We start from the raw sequence: 14373 nt of genomic DNA, 5'->3' as shown, positions 1-14373 counted from the left end.
TATATATATATATATAAAATATATGTATATATGTGTGTGTGTGTGTGTGTGTGTATATATATATAAACACACACATGTATATATATATATATATATATATACATACACACACACTGTGTATATATACAGTATATACACACAGTATATATACAGTATATTGTATATGAAAACATATTTTATTCTTCAATGAAGTTTGCATTCACTTCTGTAATATTTTTCTTTTCTTCACCAACAAGACTGTCTTGAAGCCAATTTTGATGCTGACTATAATATTCCAACAATTGCAGGTTGTGATGAAAGTATATTTGTGTTCCCATAGACGGACTTTAAAGGTGTTTAAAAAACAATTGCTTTATACTTTTATTTTAATTAGATGAGGCTATTAATGCTCATTTTACTAGTCTTCTGAAGCATTGAATTTACAAACTTATATTTACAGAACAGTGTTACTGAACATTTAAATAGACATGAAAGAGAAAGAATATTACGGATTTTAGTGATTTCTTCATCTAAAAGTATGTTTTAGAATAAAGTACATTTTACGTACTTCTTTATGCAGCACTTAATGGTTTTTCTTTGATCCATTGCAGGAAATAGGCAGCACAGCTTTTTCGAACTGCAAAACCCCAGAACGCCCTGCAAGACATGGAGATTCAAACTCTGGAGCATTTTAAAACAATGTCTCAAAAGCTTTTTAATTTATTTGTACTAACTAATATTTACCATTCAATTGTTGTTCATTTAATGTTTTTTTTCCCATTTTATTTTATTTTACAATTTTTAATCTATTTTTTATTGTCGAATTTCATTATTTTACTATCAATGAATATAAAGTGTTGTGGGCCATATTTATTGTTTGTCCGTCTATCCATCCATCCATTCATCCATCCATCCATCCATCCATCTGTCCCTTTGTCCAACCTTCCATCTTCTCGTAGACGAGACAATACCAATTGCCCCATCCTCAGGATCATATCCTCCGTGTACCCACAGGTCTGCTGGAAGACGGCACACGCCCCAGACAAGATGCCAGCTCATCATGGGGCCAAAAGTTAACTGTTATTATTGTTACTCAATTATCATTTATAATTGAGGTATTATATAATACTATTATACATAATTATTTATAATAATAATATTATCGGTGTTTTAATCACTATATTTTCAGGGCAGTTACAGTCCACATTAAATTATCAAATTAATAATAATTACCAAATTCAGCGTTTTGTTTTTTTTCTTCTCCAGGCTGTTCATCATTCTGAGTCAGAACAAGTTATTATTTTCCATGGTGGTCCTGACTTTTCTTTAAGCGCCATTGAACAACAAAAAGATCTTTAGCTCAAGGACAAATGTCTGCTCAACAAATAACATTAACTGTGGTCAGACCTGTTCACATAACATAACAAACCTATGGTTAATGGTAAATATTATATCTAAATATATATATAAAAATACCTGCAGTGTTATATGTCAGCACGTCCCGTTTTATTGACACATTACCGTTTTTCCTCTTATGTTTTTGAATTTTATTTCAGTTACACCAACAAACAAGTTTCAGATAAATACAAGTTATAATCATCTTTGCAATCATTCAAATAAATTATGTTCATTTACATGTAAGTGACAAATTCATAAACATCATGTTTTCAAAAAAACAAAACATTATTGTACATGTGAAATACACAAAAGTGAATGTAATACCAGTGTTTTTCTACACGGCATGTTTCTTTTTTTTTGTTTCCGTGTCGTGATGGCAGCTACACGTACTGCACATTCTCAAATAATGCGAACGCAGCACAGTTTGCTTGTCTTTCTTCACATTCTTCATTCATGTCGTGATTCCACTGGGTGGATGGAGCAGAGACACGGGGAACAGAAGGCGATGTGGGGAGATGCCAACACAAACAACTAACTTTGAAGGGGGGGAGTTACAACTTTTTCACATGCAATGAAATCCTCAGAGATGGTTTTATTGACAGACAGATTATGCAGTATATTTGCGTCACTCACAGTGTCGTGAATGTTTGGTCACGTGGGTGATGAGTTTGTGATCCCCAAAATGTCCCAACTTGACCACAGAAACATTCACAGAGCAGACGAGACAAAGATCTAAGCTTGTCTTTTCTAGTGACCACAAACTCATGTCCCAAATGTCGTGTAAATGTCTGTTTTCTCACAGCCCTGCCCCAATCTTCCTGTCACCTCCCCCTACTTGAACCCCTCCAAGCTCATCTTCAGAGAAAGGACTGTGGGGGTTGTAGGCAATATCAGTAGTACTGTGTTGCATAAAGTCTGTGGATCGTGCCATTCCAGCATTAAAACCATGCTGAGCTTCATCTTCTTCTTCCTCCTCTTCTTCATCGTCCTCCTCCTCCTCCTCCCCGTCATCCAAGTCGAGCTCGATGTCGTCTGTGTTTGCTGCTGGTTTGCTCTCGTCAGATTTGTCTTTTGCTGCTTTTCCTCCGCTGCGTAGTCGCTGCGCCTCAGACTGGGCCGAGGCGGTGGCCTGCTCCTTCGCCTTCCGGCTGCGTTTCCACTTCATCCTCCTATTCTGGAACCAGATCTTGACCTTGAAGGATGGAAGAGTCAGATAGATATATTCAGTTAGATAGTTAGATGAGTTTGTGTGGAAAAAAATGAGAAATGTCACAAAAATATTGTTGGAATTTTTGATATTCTTTCAATAGTTTCTCTCAATGGCAATCGTTAAAGAAGGATCCAGTCTTAGCCACAGAGTATTTATATTTATCTGCAAATGCCTGGGACATTTGACATTAAAAACAACCCGACCATAAAAAAAATTGAAAATATTATTTATGTGGTTTAGAGTTATAAATAACTTGCAATACATCATTATTTATGATCTATATTAATTGAAATTCATCAGTATTACCAGGATTATTTAGATGTATGAATTGAAAATATAAATTCAGTTATAATCTAAATGATATTACAAAACTGAGATGTTAAAACTCTTGGAAGTTAAATATCATGAAAGTAATGAAGCAGAAACAAACATTAATGGATCAGTAGAACAATGAGCACATCTACAGGACTAACATTTATTTAATACATCAATTCTCTGTTAAATTGGTACATGAAGTGACTATTTTATGAAATGTATATTTTTTTATACGTAATTCTTTAGCTCATAGTTTATTTATAGTCGTCTTTGTTGTTGTTGCTGTTGTTGTTTTATACGATAAAATTATGTATACAATCCTATTTGTAATGGTGTTCATAACCTTATAGTCACATGTATATTCATGATCCTGAATTTCTAGAAAAATCAAGTAACTGAAAAAAATAAATAAAAGTGTCACAGACATGACATATCAAAATATGAGTGGATTTTAAAATACTGAAGGTTTACTCTCTTAAAATACTGTTATACAACTGCACAAAATAATAATAATAATAGTAATAACAATAATAATAACAATTATTATCATCATCATCATCTCCATCATAAGTTCAGTACTCTTTCGGCCTTTGAACTCTGATGGTTTCTCCTCCACAGTGAGGTGTGTGCTGCTGGAGCCGAATGAGGTTTCTCACCTGTGTTTCGGTCAGCATGAGTGAGGTGGCCACTTCGAAGCGTTTGGGTCTGGACAGGTACTTGTTGAGTTTAAACTGGTTCTCCAGCTCCAGCAGCTGCTGACTGGTAAAAGCGGTGCGGGGCCTCCGGCACTTCCCTAGAAGACCAGACTGAGGGCCCGCTATAGGAGAGAGAGCAAAGATTTTATTTTAACTTCATGTAAGTGTGAAGTTACATTTCCACATTTTATGACGAGTTTCTCATTGATATCAACAGAAAAATCCTCGTTTAAACAATTCAACTTGAAGTTATCTTATGGTATCTGTCCTTCAGAGAAGAATCAGATGTATCTGACCATTAACTGTGACTATTGTCTTATTTATATGATACCAAGGACATAGGAAGTTCAATGTAATTTTGTGGGTGGGAACAGGCACCCATATGCCCGCACTCTCTGGCCATCATTAACTATAATAGCTTTACTCCAGTTTATTGTTGATGGGGGACAAAGCAGAAGCGGGTGCAGAGGCCATAAAAACACAGGCATGCCATTAACTTAATGAAAATTCAATGAAGGCTTTGGGGATTTTATTGATGAACTACAGAACGTTTTAGGTGTTTGTTTATAGTTTGTTCATCACACAAAGACAATTTTCATCGAGTTGGCATTTATAGAGGGATAAATTGGCCAAAAATTATAATATGACTGAAAAGCAATAAAATGAGGCAAGTGTACTAAAGATAGTATGTTTGTCTGTTATTCACGTGAAATATTTAAAGATCCAAAAAGTACATTTAAAAACTGTTTGTAAATATGTAATTCTACTGCCTGTTGTTTCTTGGTGTCAGTAAGATTTTATCCTCTTGAATTAAGGAAACTGCCTGACCCTGGTTTAGATCAGGAATATTTTTCTCATCTTAACAAAATCTAAAGCTGAGGAAGAAACGTCAGCTGAAGAAATCTAACAGAGAGAATATAGTCCTATTAAATCTTTGACAATTCTGAAAAAGAAAATAATCAGAAACGATTAACAAAATGATTATGCGTATGATTATTTTATTTGTTTTATATTGTATATATGCTATTTTAAGATGTATGTATGTTATAATATCAATACCACAAATTCCAATAATAATAAAAATAAAAAACCGTCATCATCATCAGCATCATCATCGGGACGTCAATCAGAATGACTTTACTGCGTTCCTGACTCTGTGACGCCACAGCGGTTCTTTGAAGTCAAGCCGCCTGATTTCATCCTATCTGTAAAACTGATAAGTAAAGCGGTTCATAATTGACAGACTATAACCTGTAGGGGATTTGAATTAAAAGAAGAAGAAGAAAATCTGTAAATGTCAAATACCCTCGTTGTACGTGATCCGTGCGTTTTTAAAGTTTTGACATTTTTAATCTGAAATCATTATGATCATATACTTACAGGCGTAATCTGGCAGTCGTGGCATCATAATCCCAGCGCGGATCCAGTGCTCCAGCGGCAGAGATCCGGCCAAGGCAGCCGCCTTCATGTGCTCTGGGTAGTTTTGTGTTAGTTGTGTGAAGCCTGTATATGCGAATGCGGGGTGCTGGCCACCCAAAGCCGGCAATGGGTACATGGGTGCATGATACATGCCGGGAATTGAAGCGAGTCCTGGATGTGGAAGATTAAGGATTCCCGGTTTGGGAATTATTCCAGTCTGAAGTTGTGCGGCCCGCGGAGACGGGGTGTCAGCGCGCCGACAGGACACCGGGCTGCCTGCGGGGCTGTCGCTGCTCAGACCGGGGGACAGGTCTCTGTTCACCCGGTTGGTCTCATCAGCCAACAGAGCGTCGATTCTGAAGTTTCTGGATTTCTCCATGACGGGCTTCACCCAAGATGATTGAGGAATAAACGAATGCGTAAAGTTTGGTGGGTGCGCGCACCTGTGCTGTGCGTCAGCGCGCAGACAGCCGAGCCTGAGAGAGTCACCAACTCATATATTCTCTTCTTTCGTAAAAGTTCGAGCTGGATTGATCAGAAAATTCAAAATGAGTATCAACACGCTATCGACAAGTGGGTTATCGACTAATTTCTTCAAGAAACTGTTTGCACATCCCGTCCGTCTTGATGTCCAACACCAACTTCACAAACAACAGAGGTGTGCGCGTCCCTGTCCGTCCGCCGTCCTGCTCCCATTGGCTGGAGGCAGAGCGGCTCTGACGGGCCTCTAATCAGCTAATTACTCGCTCGTTTCTCCCCCCAGTAAGCGTTCAGAGTGAGGTAATGTCCAACCCTTGTCCCGCCTGCAAACACCTTCAACTTCATCAAATCGCGTAGGTACATTAGAAGATTAGGCAATTGTATTTTCAGTATCTATCTTACTGCCAGCTCCTGTATATTTGCAGCCAACCTGCAATAAACAAAGAACACAAACACCGTATGGATCTTTAAACATATCAACAGTGGCGCAAACACATACATGTTAAAACATGTGTGCAGTATATAGTAATGTTGAGGGGAAAAAACACGGTGTACTTTCAGTATTAAAATGAATACTATTAATGTGTCCCTTTATTCAAATAAGAAGGTCACAGTAATGCCATTAAAGTTTATGATCAAAACTTGAACACAAACCGTTTAAAAGTAATGATTTGGCAGAAGAGGCTATGAGTTAATTGGCCCTCTGTTATAATGATGAAATGACGTCATTTTCAGACCTGAATAAGGGGATGAGTATCAAATGAAGTGGAGTCTCATTCACCAAGATAATAATAATAATAATAATAATAATAATAATAATAATAATGTGTTCTTAGTCTAAAAATCGTTGCAGATCCTTCCCCTTAAAGATACTGCGTCAGACTAATATTATGTTCAATTTGTAGATAAAAAATATACATCTTTGTACAGAAATATAAAATCAATGATCTTGACTACTTTATTTAAAGGAAACATTCAGTCATTTAATGGACTCTGCATTGACAGTTGGAAAGTTCCTTGAAACGTCTTCAACCCAACAATAAAAATCTGCACGATCGTTATTTAACGGAATATTTTTGAATTGTCATTTATGTGGTTCGTGTATATTAATTGCCAGCTAATGCTGATTAGGATGCAGGCCTAAAAGTAGGTAACAATGACCTCAGTGTCCTCTGTTTCTAGACACCTTCACCTGATTCTCGATCCTGTGTGCATTTGAAAACATTACTGTCAGAAAATTGACAACATTTTTGTCAAAGATTCATGTTATGAGATATTGTGTTGTTCCTAACACTTAAATTGTTTCTGTTCCACAATATGCATTTATCTTCAAGAGAATAACTTTGACTTTTCCATCGTTGGTAGGGCGATTTAGGATGCCTCTTTAAACTTAAGATGGGGATTTCCAGTAAATCACTGACATAGAAAATAACACATTCGCTATATTGTAATGAAAACAACTATTTGAAACCTAATAATAAAATTTAGAATTATTATTAAATGTGTTTGTCTGGAAATGGACTTCTTATCCAGAACTAAAGCTGGTACATGGTCCTGACGACATTGCCGCAGCCCCAGAACCCTGAAGGTGTGAATCCCAGAGAACCAAGACCCGAGATGAATGAAGATGAACCAATTCAGACTCTCCTTCTTGCTATGGATTTGTCTGAGACGTGTGTTCGTGCGGACCTGACCCCCACTAAATTGGAGCGCTCCGGGAGTTCCGCCCTCTCCCTCTCTCTCTCTCTTATTCACCAGTGTGGGTCCACGTCTCTCACCCACATTTATCTGCCTGTCTCCGGGGCTGATAGAGGGGCAATCGTAAGTTCCTTTCTCCCACTTTCTCCCTCTGGAAAGACTCGTTTCCCCTCTTTCATGAATAAAAAGTAATTACACGGGAGAAAATCCGTTCGTCAGAGGCGCGCAGATTGGATTGAACCGGGGCCCCTGACGCAGCGACACCTGCAGCATCCTGTGGGCTCCCCTGTCGTTCTTTTGAATTAAAGTCTACTGGATGTGTCTGTTTATATTATGTAGGCATTTTATACACATGTACATATGTATATGTATATAATAAACAGATTTTTGCAGCTTTTTTTAGATAGTTGTGCGCCACAAGACAATATTCAGCAGTAATAATTGATAAAATATCACAGTCATTACATTAAGCATATCAACATTTGATGTCCTGTCCTGGTTATCCTTCAGATATTCATTTAATTTCAAAAACCTCTGAAGAACACATTCACAGGGGGGGGGGGTTCTATCACATTAAAGTGATAAATATTTTGCAGTATAATAGACCATTATTAGTAGAGTTATAGTGATTTTTTAGCTAAATTTTATAAACTAAAATAAAATGTGGGTCTAGAAATAGGTGGATATTATTATTTTAGCCATTTCGCTCCATTCATTTCCATTGATTGGGGAACTCCAACATGAGTGGCCTCGGGGTGCAAGCAAACAAGCTATCTGTAGGACACTCTTACACGAGTTTTGCTCTTTCTTAACAAATAGAAAGATTAGAGATAGCGAAACGCTTTCATATTGAAAGAAAAGGAAACCTTGTAGAGGTCAGGGTCAGCTCTAATGCATCACAGTGAAACTATTTTACTGGATTACTGATGGACACCTCAGGAATGTGCACAGTTGCACAGTGCTTACAACCACATTAAAAAACAGCAGCGGCAAACTGGAAATCAGCACATAAATGATCTGACTCCTACCATCGAATCACAACAAACCAACTTAAATCATGGCCTCCATTCCAACCCTCATTAATCCTCTGCACGGTTTTTGTGCAGCACACAACCTTCCCAACGCGAGGTGACAATAGCTTCAAAGAGACCTTGCCGTTGCACCACAAAGGCAGAGTTTATCGAGAAATGATGTGTCAGTAAATTTTAGTGGCCAACATGAGTTTACTGAAACATTAAATGCCTTATCAGCAATTACAGGCATATTTTTCAATCATTACCATAGGTCTGAGACAGCTCTCTATGTCCTCAAACTAATCCAAGTGCTCTCTGTGTGTCAGCTTTGTCAGCACATTATTGACTCCCGCTGGGTCACTGAACATCGCTGATTTATTTAACCTCCTGATAAGACCCCTTCATGCCATTGATAGATGAGAGAGTTCAGGAGCTGAAATAAAGCAAACATGAGCGTCTAGAGATCAGCAGTGTGATAACGTGGATGATATGAAAACAGGTCAACGCAGTGCAAAAGATCAAGAAAGATACAGATTTTTAATATTAATGCACTGTAGGATAATGTTTTATTTGTGTCGGTTAAACTTGATCCAACCTGTTCTGATGCATGTCTGTGCTCACATTCCTGCATCGGCTCTTCCTTCAGGCTTGTTGTGACACACTCTTAAATTTTTCCCACCAGGTCTGGGGAACAACGTCCGGATCACGGCTCTGATAAATGATTTGGGTGCACAATAGGCTTTCTGTGAAGTGGAAATCATCTCTCCACGCCTCTGGTAATTAGAGTAATTCCCACAATGTTAAAGGTAGATGATAAATCAGTTCGCTTACTGCCAGACCTTGAGACCAAAATTAATGTTGTCTCATTAAGGAGATAAAAGTAATTTATTAGAAGTTTTCTACTACTTCTCATCTACATACACTGTTCCTGTCATTTATTAACTAATATTGAGCTTTGCCAGATGACATCTGGCCCAATGGATGAGAATCTCTTTTCTATGTTACTTTGGCTTATTCCTGTCTTCCTCATCAGATGCATATCAGTATAGATGGAAAAAATAGTCTGCGGATTTCATGAAATGTCTTGAATTTTCTTTTTGCCTTTCTTTTTTATCTTCCAAAAATGACAAGAACATCGATGAAAATATGTTTTTCAATTAACAATGTCGAAGCACATTTAGACATATCAGACATGGAGAGTAAACAAATATCTTTTTTTTTTTAGTGTCGGTTATCCAATCGTAAGCCTCATAAACATCTGTGTTTATGACAAAGTGCTCCAACTAAAATGAGGAAGGATCCAGTGCTGAGCCCAAGAGAACAGAGATATAGCCATGATATCTTTCAGACTGTTAAACTGACATATTAGTCTCGAATTGTGAATCTGAAGTCCAATACAAAGAGTAATAAAATCGGTTCAGCTAATTTTAAGAGTTTGTAACTTGTTTGATTTCACTTATTTATAAATACGTAACAAAGAAAAATAAGAAATTAAATGTATAGTTTTTCTTACTATCACATCCACATTGTATGTCATGTCAGGGAGACGTCGGACTGAGAGGCTGAGATCTAAAGTTGCACTCTGGAACTCATTGAGACTCACTGTCACGTCAGAGAAAATGACAGAATTCCTCCCTAAAATCAAAGCAAACAAAAAAATAACGTGTTTATTTTAAATGGACAAAACCCTCAACTGTAGTATGAGCAAAGCAACATGGAAAATGTAGTGAGGTAACTCTACAAACTTCAACATAACTTCTTCTAATTATTGCTGGCTATCATTTATCAAAGACGTACCTATATAAACCAAAATCTTTATTGTTTCCTAAACCTATGCAATTTTGCGTCCAAACCAAACAAATTTAAATTGTCCCTAACCTATCACGTAGTTGTAAGGGTTGCGGTACATTTACAAATTTAGTTTTACTTTTTACTCACTTTTTAATCATTCAATCATCTTCAGTACCCGCTTCTACCACCGTTTCGGGTTGCTGGGGTTGCTGGAGGCTATCCCAGCAGAATGAGGCAGGGTACACTCCGGCTGTGACGCCAGTCCGGCCACTCTGATTGTTGCAAAAACAATTTTATTTCTTTAAATCTTACACTGAACTGAGCTGAAATCAGATTTAGGAGTGATCCGCTTCCAAGAGGTGAGGTAACACTTCACACTAAATCACATAAAACTGCAATGGAATTAATGGTCTTGCGTTAATTTAATGACAGATTATCTGAGCGGGATTGCTCCTTTACATCTTTCAGATATGATTTTAGCTAATAAATTCCACTTCAGTTGTAAACTACAATAGAAGCGAAGCAAATATGAGAGCACAGGTCCAGAGTCTTCTTCACATCTAAATTGGGGAATTCCAAAGTTTTGGCTCTCCTTCTCTTTCCCAGATCTTCTATTTGCTTTTTCCTCATTGGAAACAAAAGATTCCTTTCAACATAATCTGGTCCGGTGTGAGTTTTATGGCCATTTAATGGGTCCTTCCATCTAACAGCCCTGTGTTTTACTGTCACCCATACAAGGGCCCTATTGTGCAGAGACATGGGAAGATAGGAGATAAATACACCTTATCAGCCACAACAACACATCATTACTTTCACCCTCCTATCTGATTGTCCCTCTCCAGTATGCATTATCTGGCCACTTATGGGGACATTCAGAGCAATCAAGTGCTTTGAAGACGTCCGACAGTTTGCCATTTGCTCCTTTTGTTTCTCCATTTCTGCAGGTGAACTTGCGTTCAACTGTACATATCAGGTCTCCACCATGAGACACATGTTTTTTGCCTAAAGAGACAATTAAATCTCCTCAAACTGCTGTTTTTGATTTAAGGCTTAATGCCCACGATGTTTCTTCTTCCGTGCCCTCCATTGTGAGGAAATCGTACGACGTCATTAGGTCCCTTATTGCCCAATTTATCCGTTAGCACCACTAACCAAAGGTTACTGTGTGGAGAAGGCAAGCAGTGAAAGATAGCTTGAATGAAGCACGAGCAGATTGTTTTTATTCTTGTAGGATCAATCAAACTGGTCCATGCATTTATTTTGAAACTGCAAGCAGAACTTGTTTTAGCCGTGGCAAAATGCAAATGAAGATGGTGACTTACTCTGTCCAACACAATACCAAAATATACTAACATTTACTAAATCGACCGACATGAAATTTCTGAATAGACATTATTTATTAAGTGCAATAAGATGATTCCAAATTAATTTGAAGATCTATTTCATTGTCGATTGAAATATAAATGAACCTCATTTAATAATATTTGACTAAATTGAGCCAATTTTTTTTCAACTTGTGTGCACATGATTTAGTTTGCTGACGTTCAAGTTTGAAAAATATGGTAAATTTGAAGTATAAATGTACAGTGTGTATGGTGTCCCAGTGGAACTGCAAGCATTTCCTTTAGATAGATAGATAGATACTTTATTAATCCCGGAGGAAATTGCATATATCCACTGCTCAGGCATTACTTAACAAATAATACTGGATAAACACCAGGAGAAAAAGGAGCTTTAGGGATCTGTTCAACATTAACTGTAGCAAATTATTTTATAAAAGCACATGAAATCAAGTGAGTGCAATCCATTTTGGATGAACAGTATATATATATATATATATATATATATATATATATATATATATATATATATATATGTGTGTGTGTGTGTGTGTGTGTGTGTGTGTGTGTGTGTGTGTGTGTGTGTGTGTGTGTGTGTGTGTGTGTATGTGTTTGTATATATATATGTGTATAAAAATATAAGAAATATATGATAAAAATACAAGGTCTTTATTTTTTTGGTATACAGTAATATAAAAACTCCAACACGTGTCAACATGAGTTAAAGGCAGCATAAATTGTTACTCTGTTACACATGAAGTTTCATTTCAGCAAAAGTAAATCTTGGTCTTAAAAAATCATTTATTTTTGGAAGTTGCTTTGAGGTGCCAGAAACAGGCCATCGGGCTCAGAAAACAAATTCAGTCAGGATAATCTCTTAAGCAAATGAATCTCTTTGGTGATGTTAACTGTGCCACCTTCCATCAGGTAATTTCTATTAAGACGAAGTCAATATTCCAAAAAACTTGAATGAATCGATCAGTCAATAGACTAATGGAGTGCTGTAAAAATTGTCAATGTATGAAGTAATAGCAGAGGTAAATCACAGCATTGTTGTGTATTTTAATGGCTTGCAATTGATCAAAATGTCGTCAGAGGTGTGATAAAGTGTGGTCAGTCCTTCGGAAGCAGAGCTCCGAGGTGAAACCGACACAGGAAACCAATGGACAGATCAGGATTCATTCAGCTTCACCTGAGCAAACTACAGGTGTCAAGTTGTAGGCCTTCATACAAATAAAATACGATTCTATGACTATTGTATTTTTTACAGATTTTGGAGATCATTGAAAGTTTTATAGAGGTTTGAACACCTTCATCACTGCTACATTCAGTTGTCTTTTCTTAACTGCTTGTTCTTCATTATATTTATTCAATTTATGGCTTCAAGGGTAGCGAGGTCATGGAGCTCATAGCTCTCTGTCAGCGTGCTAATTGGTTGGAATAAACTGGCCCTCCTCCCAATAAACTACGTGTGCTCAATCTTTAAGCTAGCCTAAATCATTTTTAGTTAACCTGCCACAAATAACCAGGGAAGGACAGATTCTCCAAACTGTTTCAATTTGAGGTGCTTTGCAGGTCAAACAGGCCAAACTTCTAGGCTTGTTTTATTTCCGAAGAGAGAAACAAAACCTTTTTAAAAAATGTAATATCATATTACTTCTATGACAAAGACACAGTGATTTAACAGCTAACACCAGAATCTACAGGGGTGATGTCAGACATCATGTCATCATTGGTCTTTGTTGGACATCTTGTGTAACATATCTGAATGAAAAGTACATTTTCCCCATTAGAATCAGAGTTTCTGCTCCTTGTTCTCTAACCTCCTCAGTTTACTTCTCCTGGGGGCCCCCAAGGGTCAATTCAAGGCCTCTTTACACCTGTTTCTTAAGGCATCTATAAAATCCAACAGAAAGTTTGTTGTACAGTTGAACAGTATCTGAACTGGACTTCAGTCTTTACAGTCTTCTCGGTCTCTTTTCACACTTTGCCTACTTAAACTGAGGATACTACCAGTAATTTCTATAAAAATTGATTGCCAATTCTTTCAAACAGTCTGGTTTAAAAGATCATAATGTCATTTTGTTAACGTTTTCTTTCTGACGTAGAGTTCCATTTGCTTATTGTGTCTGTTGAAAATCAATTCAAAGAAAGAACATGTTTCATGTATTCGTGCCTTCTCTTTCTGTTTGCATGAAAGCATTAAAATTGAAGGTATTGATTATCAAAAACTCTTGATTTGCTGTGATGACCCCTGAAGGGAAAAGCCGAAAGGAAAAGAAGAAGAACTATCAAAACCTCTTGAAATCAATCCACTGGACTTGAAGAAAGTTTCTTTAAGACGTTTCGCATCTCGTTCAAGAGGCTTCTTCAGTTCTGGTGGTGGCTGGTCTTGTCCCAGCTTACTAACCCTGTGGTATTAATTCTAATAGTTAATTTTTCAAACTAAATTCCATAGGCATCATCTCCTTAATTCAACATATTTATCCTCTTTATTGTATTATGGTATTTTTATGTCTTAAAGCACCTAAAGACTTGGTTCATTGTGCTTGAAATGTACTCTGCTTTTTCACACATCCCAAACTTATGATCTGTGAATCAACACTTCCTATACGTACTACTAAGTCTCATGCTTATTGATATTAGATTTTGTTCAACTGTCTTCATGAAATTATCACTGTTTGCAAAACTTTCTTCGCTCTGGTGCCCTGAAGTGTTGAGTTGAGGACATGTTGCTGAAGATAAAGAACGTCCTACTTGTACTGACTCACTGGGAGCTAACTGAGGAATTAGCAATTCCATAATTGGCTCTTCTGTCAGAGATTCTGACAAGCTGAGATGATGAAGAGGACATGGAGTGATTTGTCACCTCCTCTGTCTCATCGCTCCGAACACAGAACTTCAGTCATAAATCTGAACATCCACTGCGTCTCACTTTGCAGACTTAATCTCTCCATTTTCCATTTCAGTCCAGGCTGTAATTTAAACACGAAAACCTGAATCACTTCATCAGAGTTGCTGAACTTGTGGTTTTA

At 37.2% G+C, this 14373-nt stretch overlaps 1 protein-coding gene across 1 annotated transcript; it reads right to left on the bottom strand.

The window, feature by feature from the left end:
• Positions 1-2173: 2173 nt before the first annotated feature.
• Positions 2174-5395, bottom strand: mnx2b (motor neuron and pancreas homeobox 2b). The gene is made up of 3 exons (XM_068321021.1): positions 4978-5395; positions 3559-3719; positions 2174-2569 (listed from the first exon to the last, which is right to left on the bottom strand). Exons 1-3 carry the CDS (start codon positions 5393-5395, stop codon positions 2174-2176), a joined length of 975 nt encoding a protein of 324 aa, XP_068177122.1.
• Between the last annotated feature and the right edge of the window lie 8978 nt (positions 5396-14373).

This window comes from Antennarius striatus, chromosome 1, assembly GCF_040054535.1.
Source record: "Antennarius striatus isolate MH-2024 chromosome 1, ASM4005453v1, whole genome shotgun sequence".
Classification (NCBI taxonomy): Eukaryota; Metazoa; Chordata; class Actinopteri; order Lophiiformes; family Antennariidae; genus Antennarius; species Antennarius striatus.
This window is presented reverse-complemented; position numbering and strand designations above follow the sequence as displayed.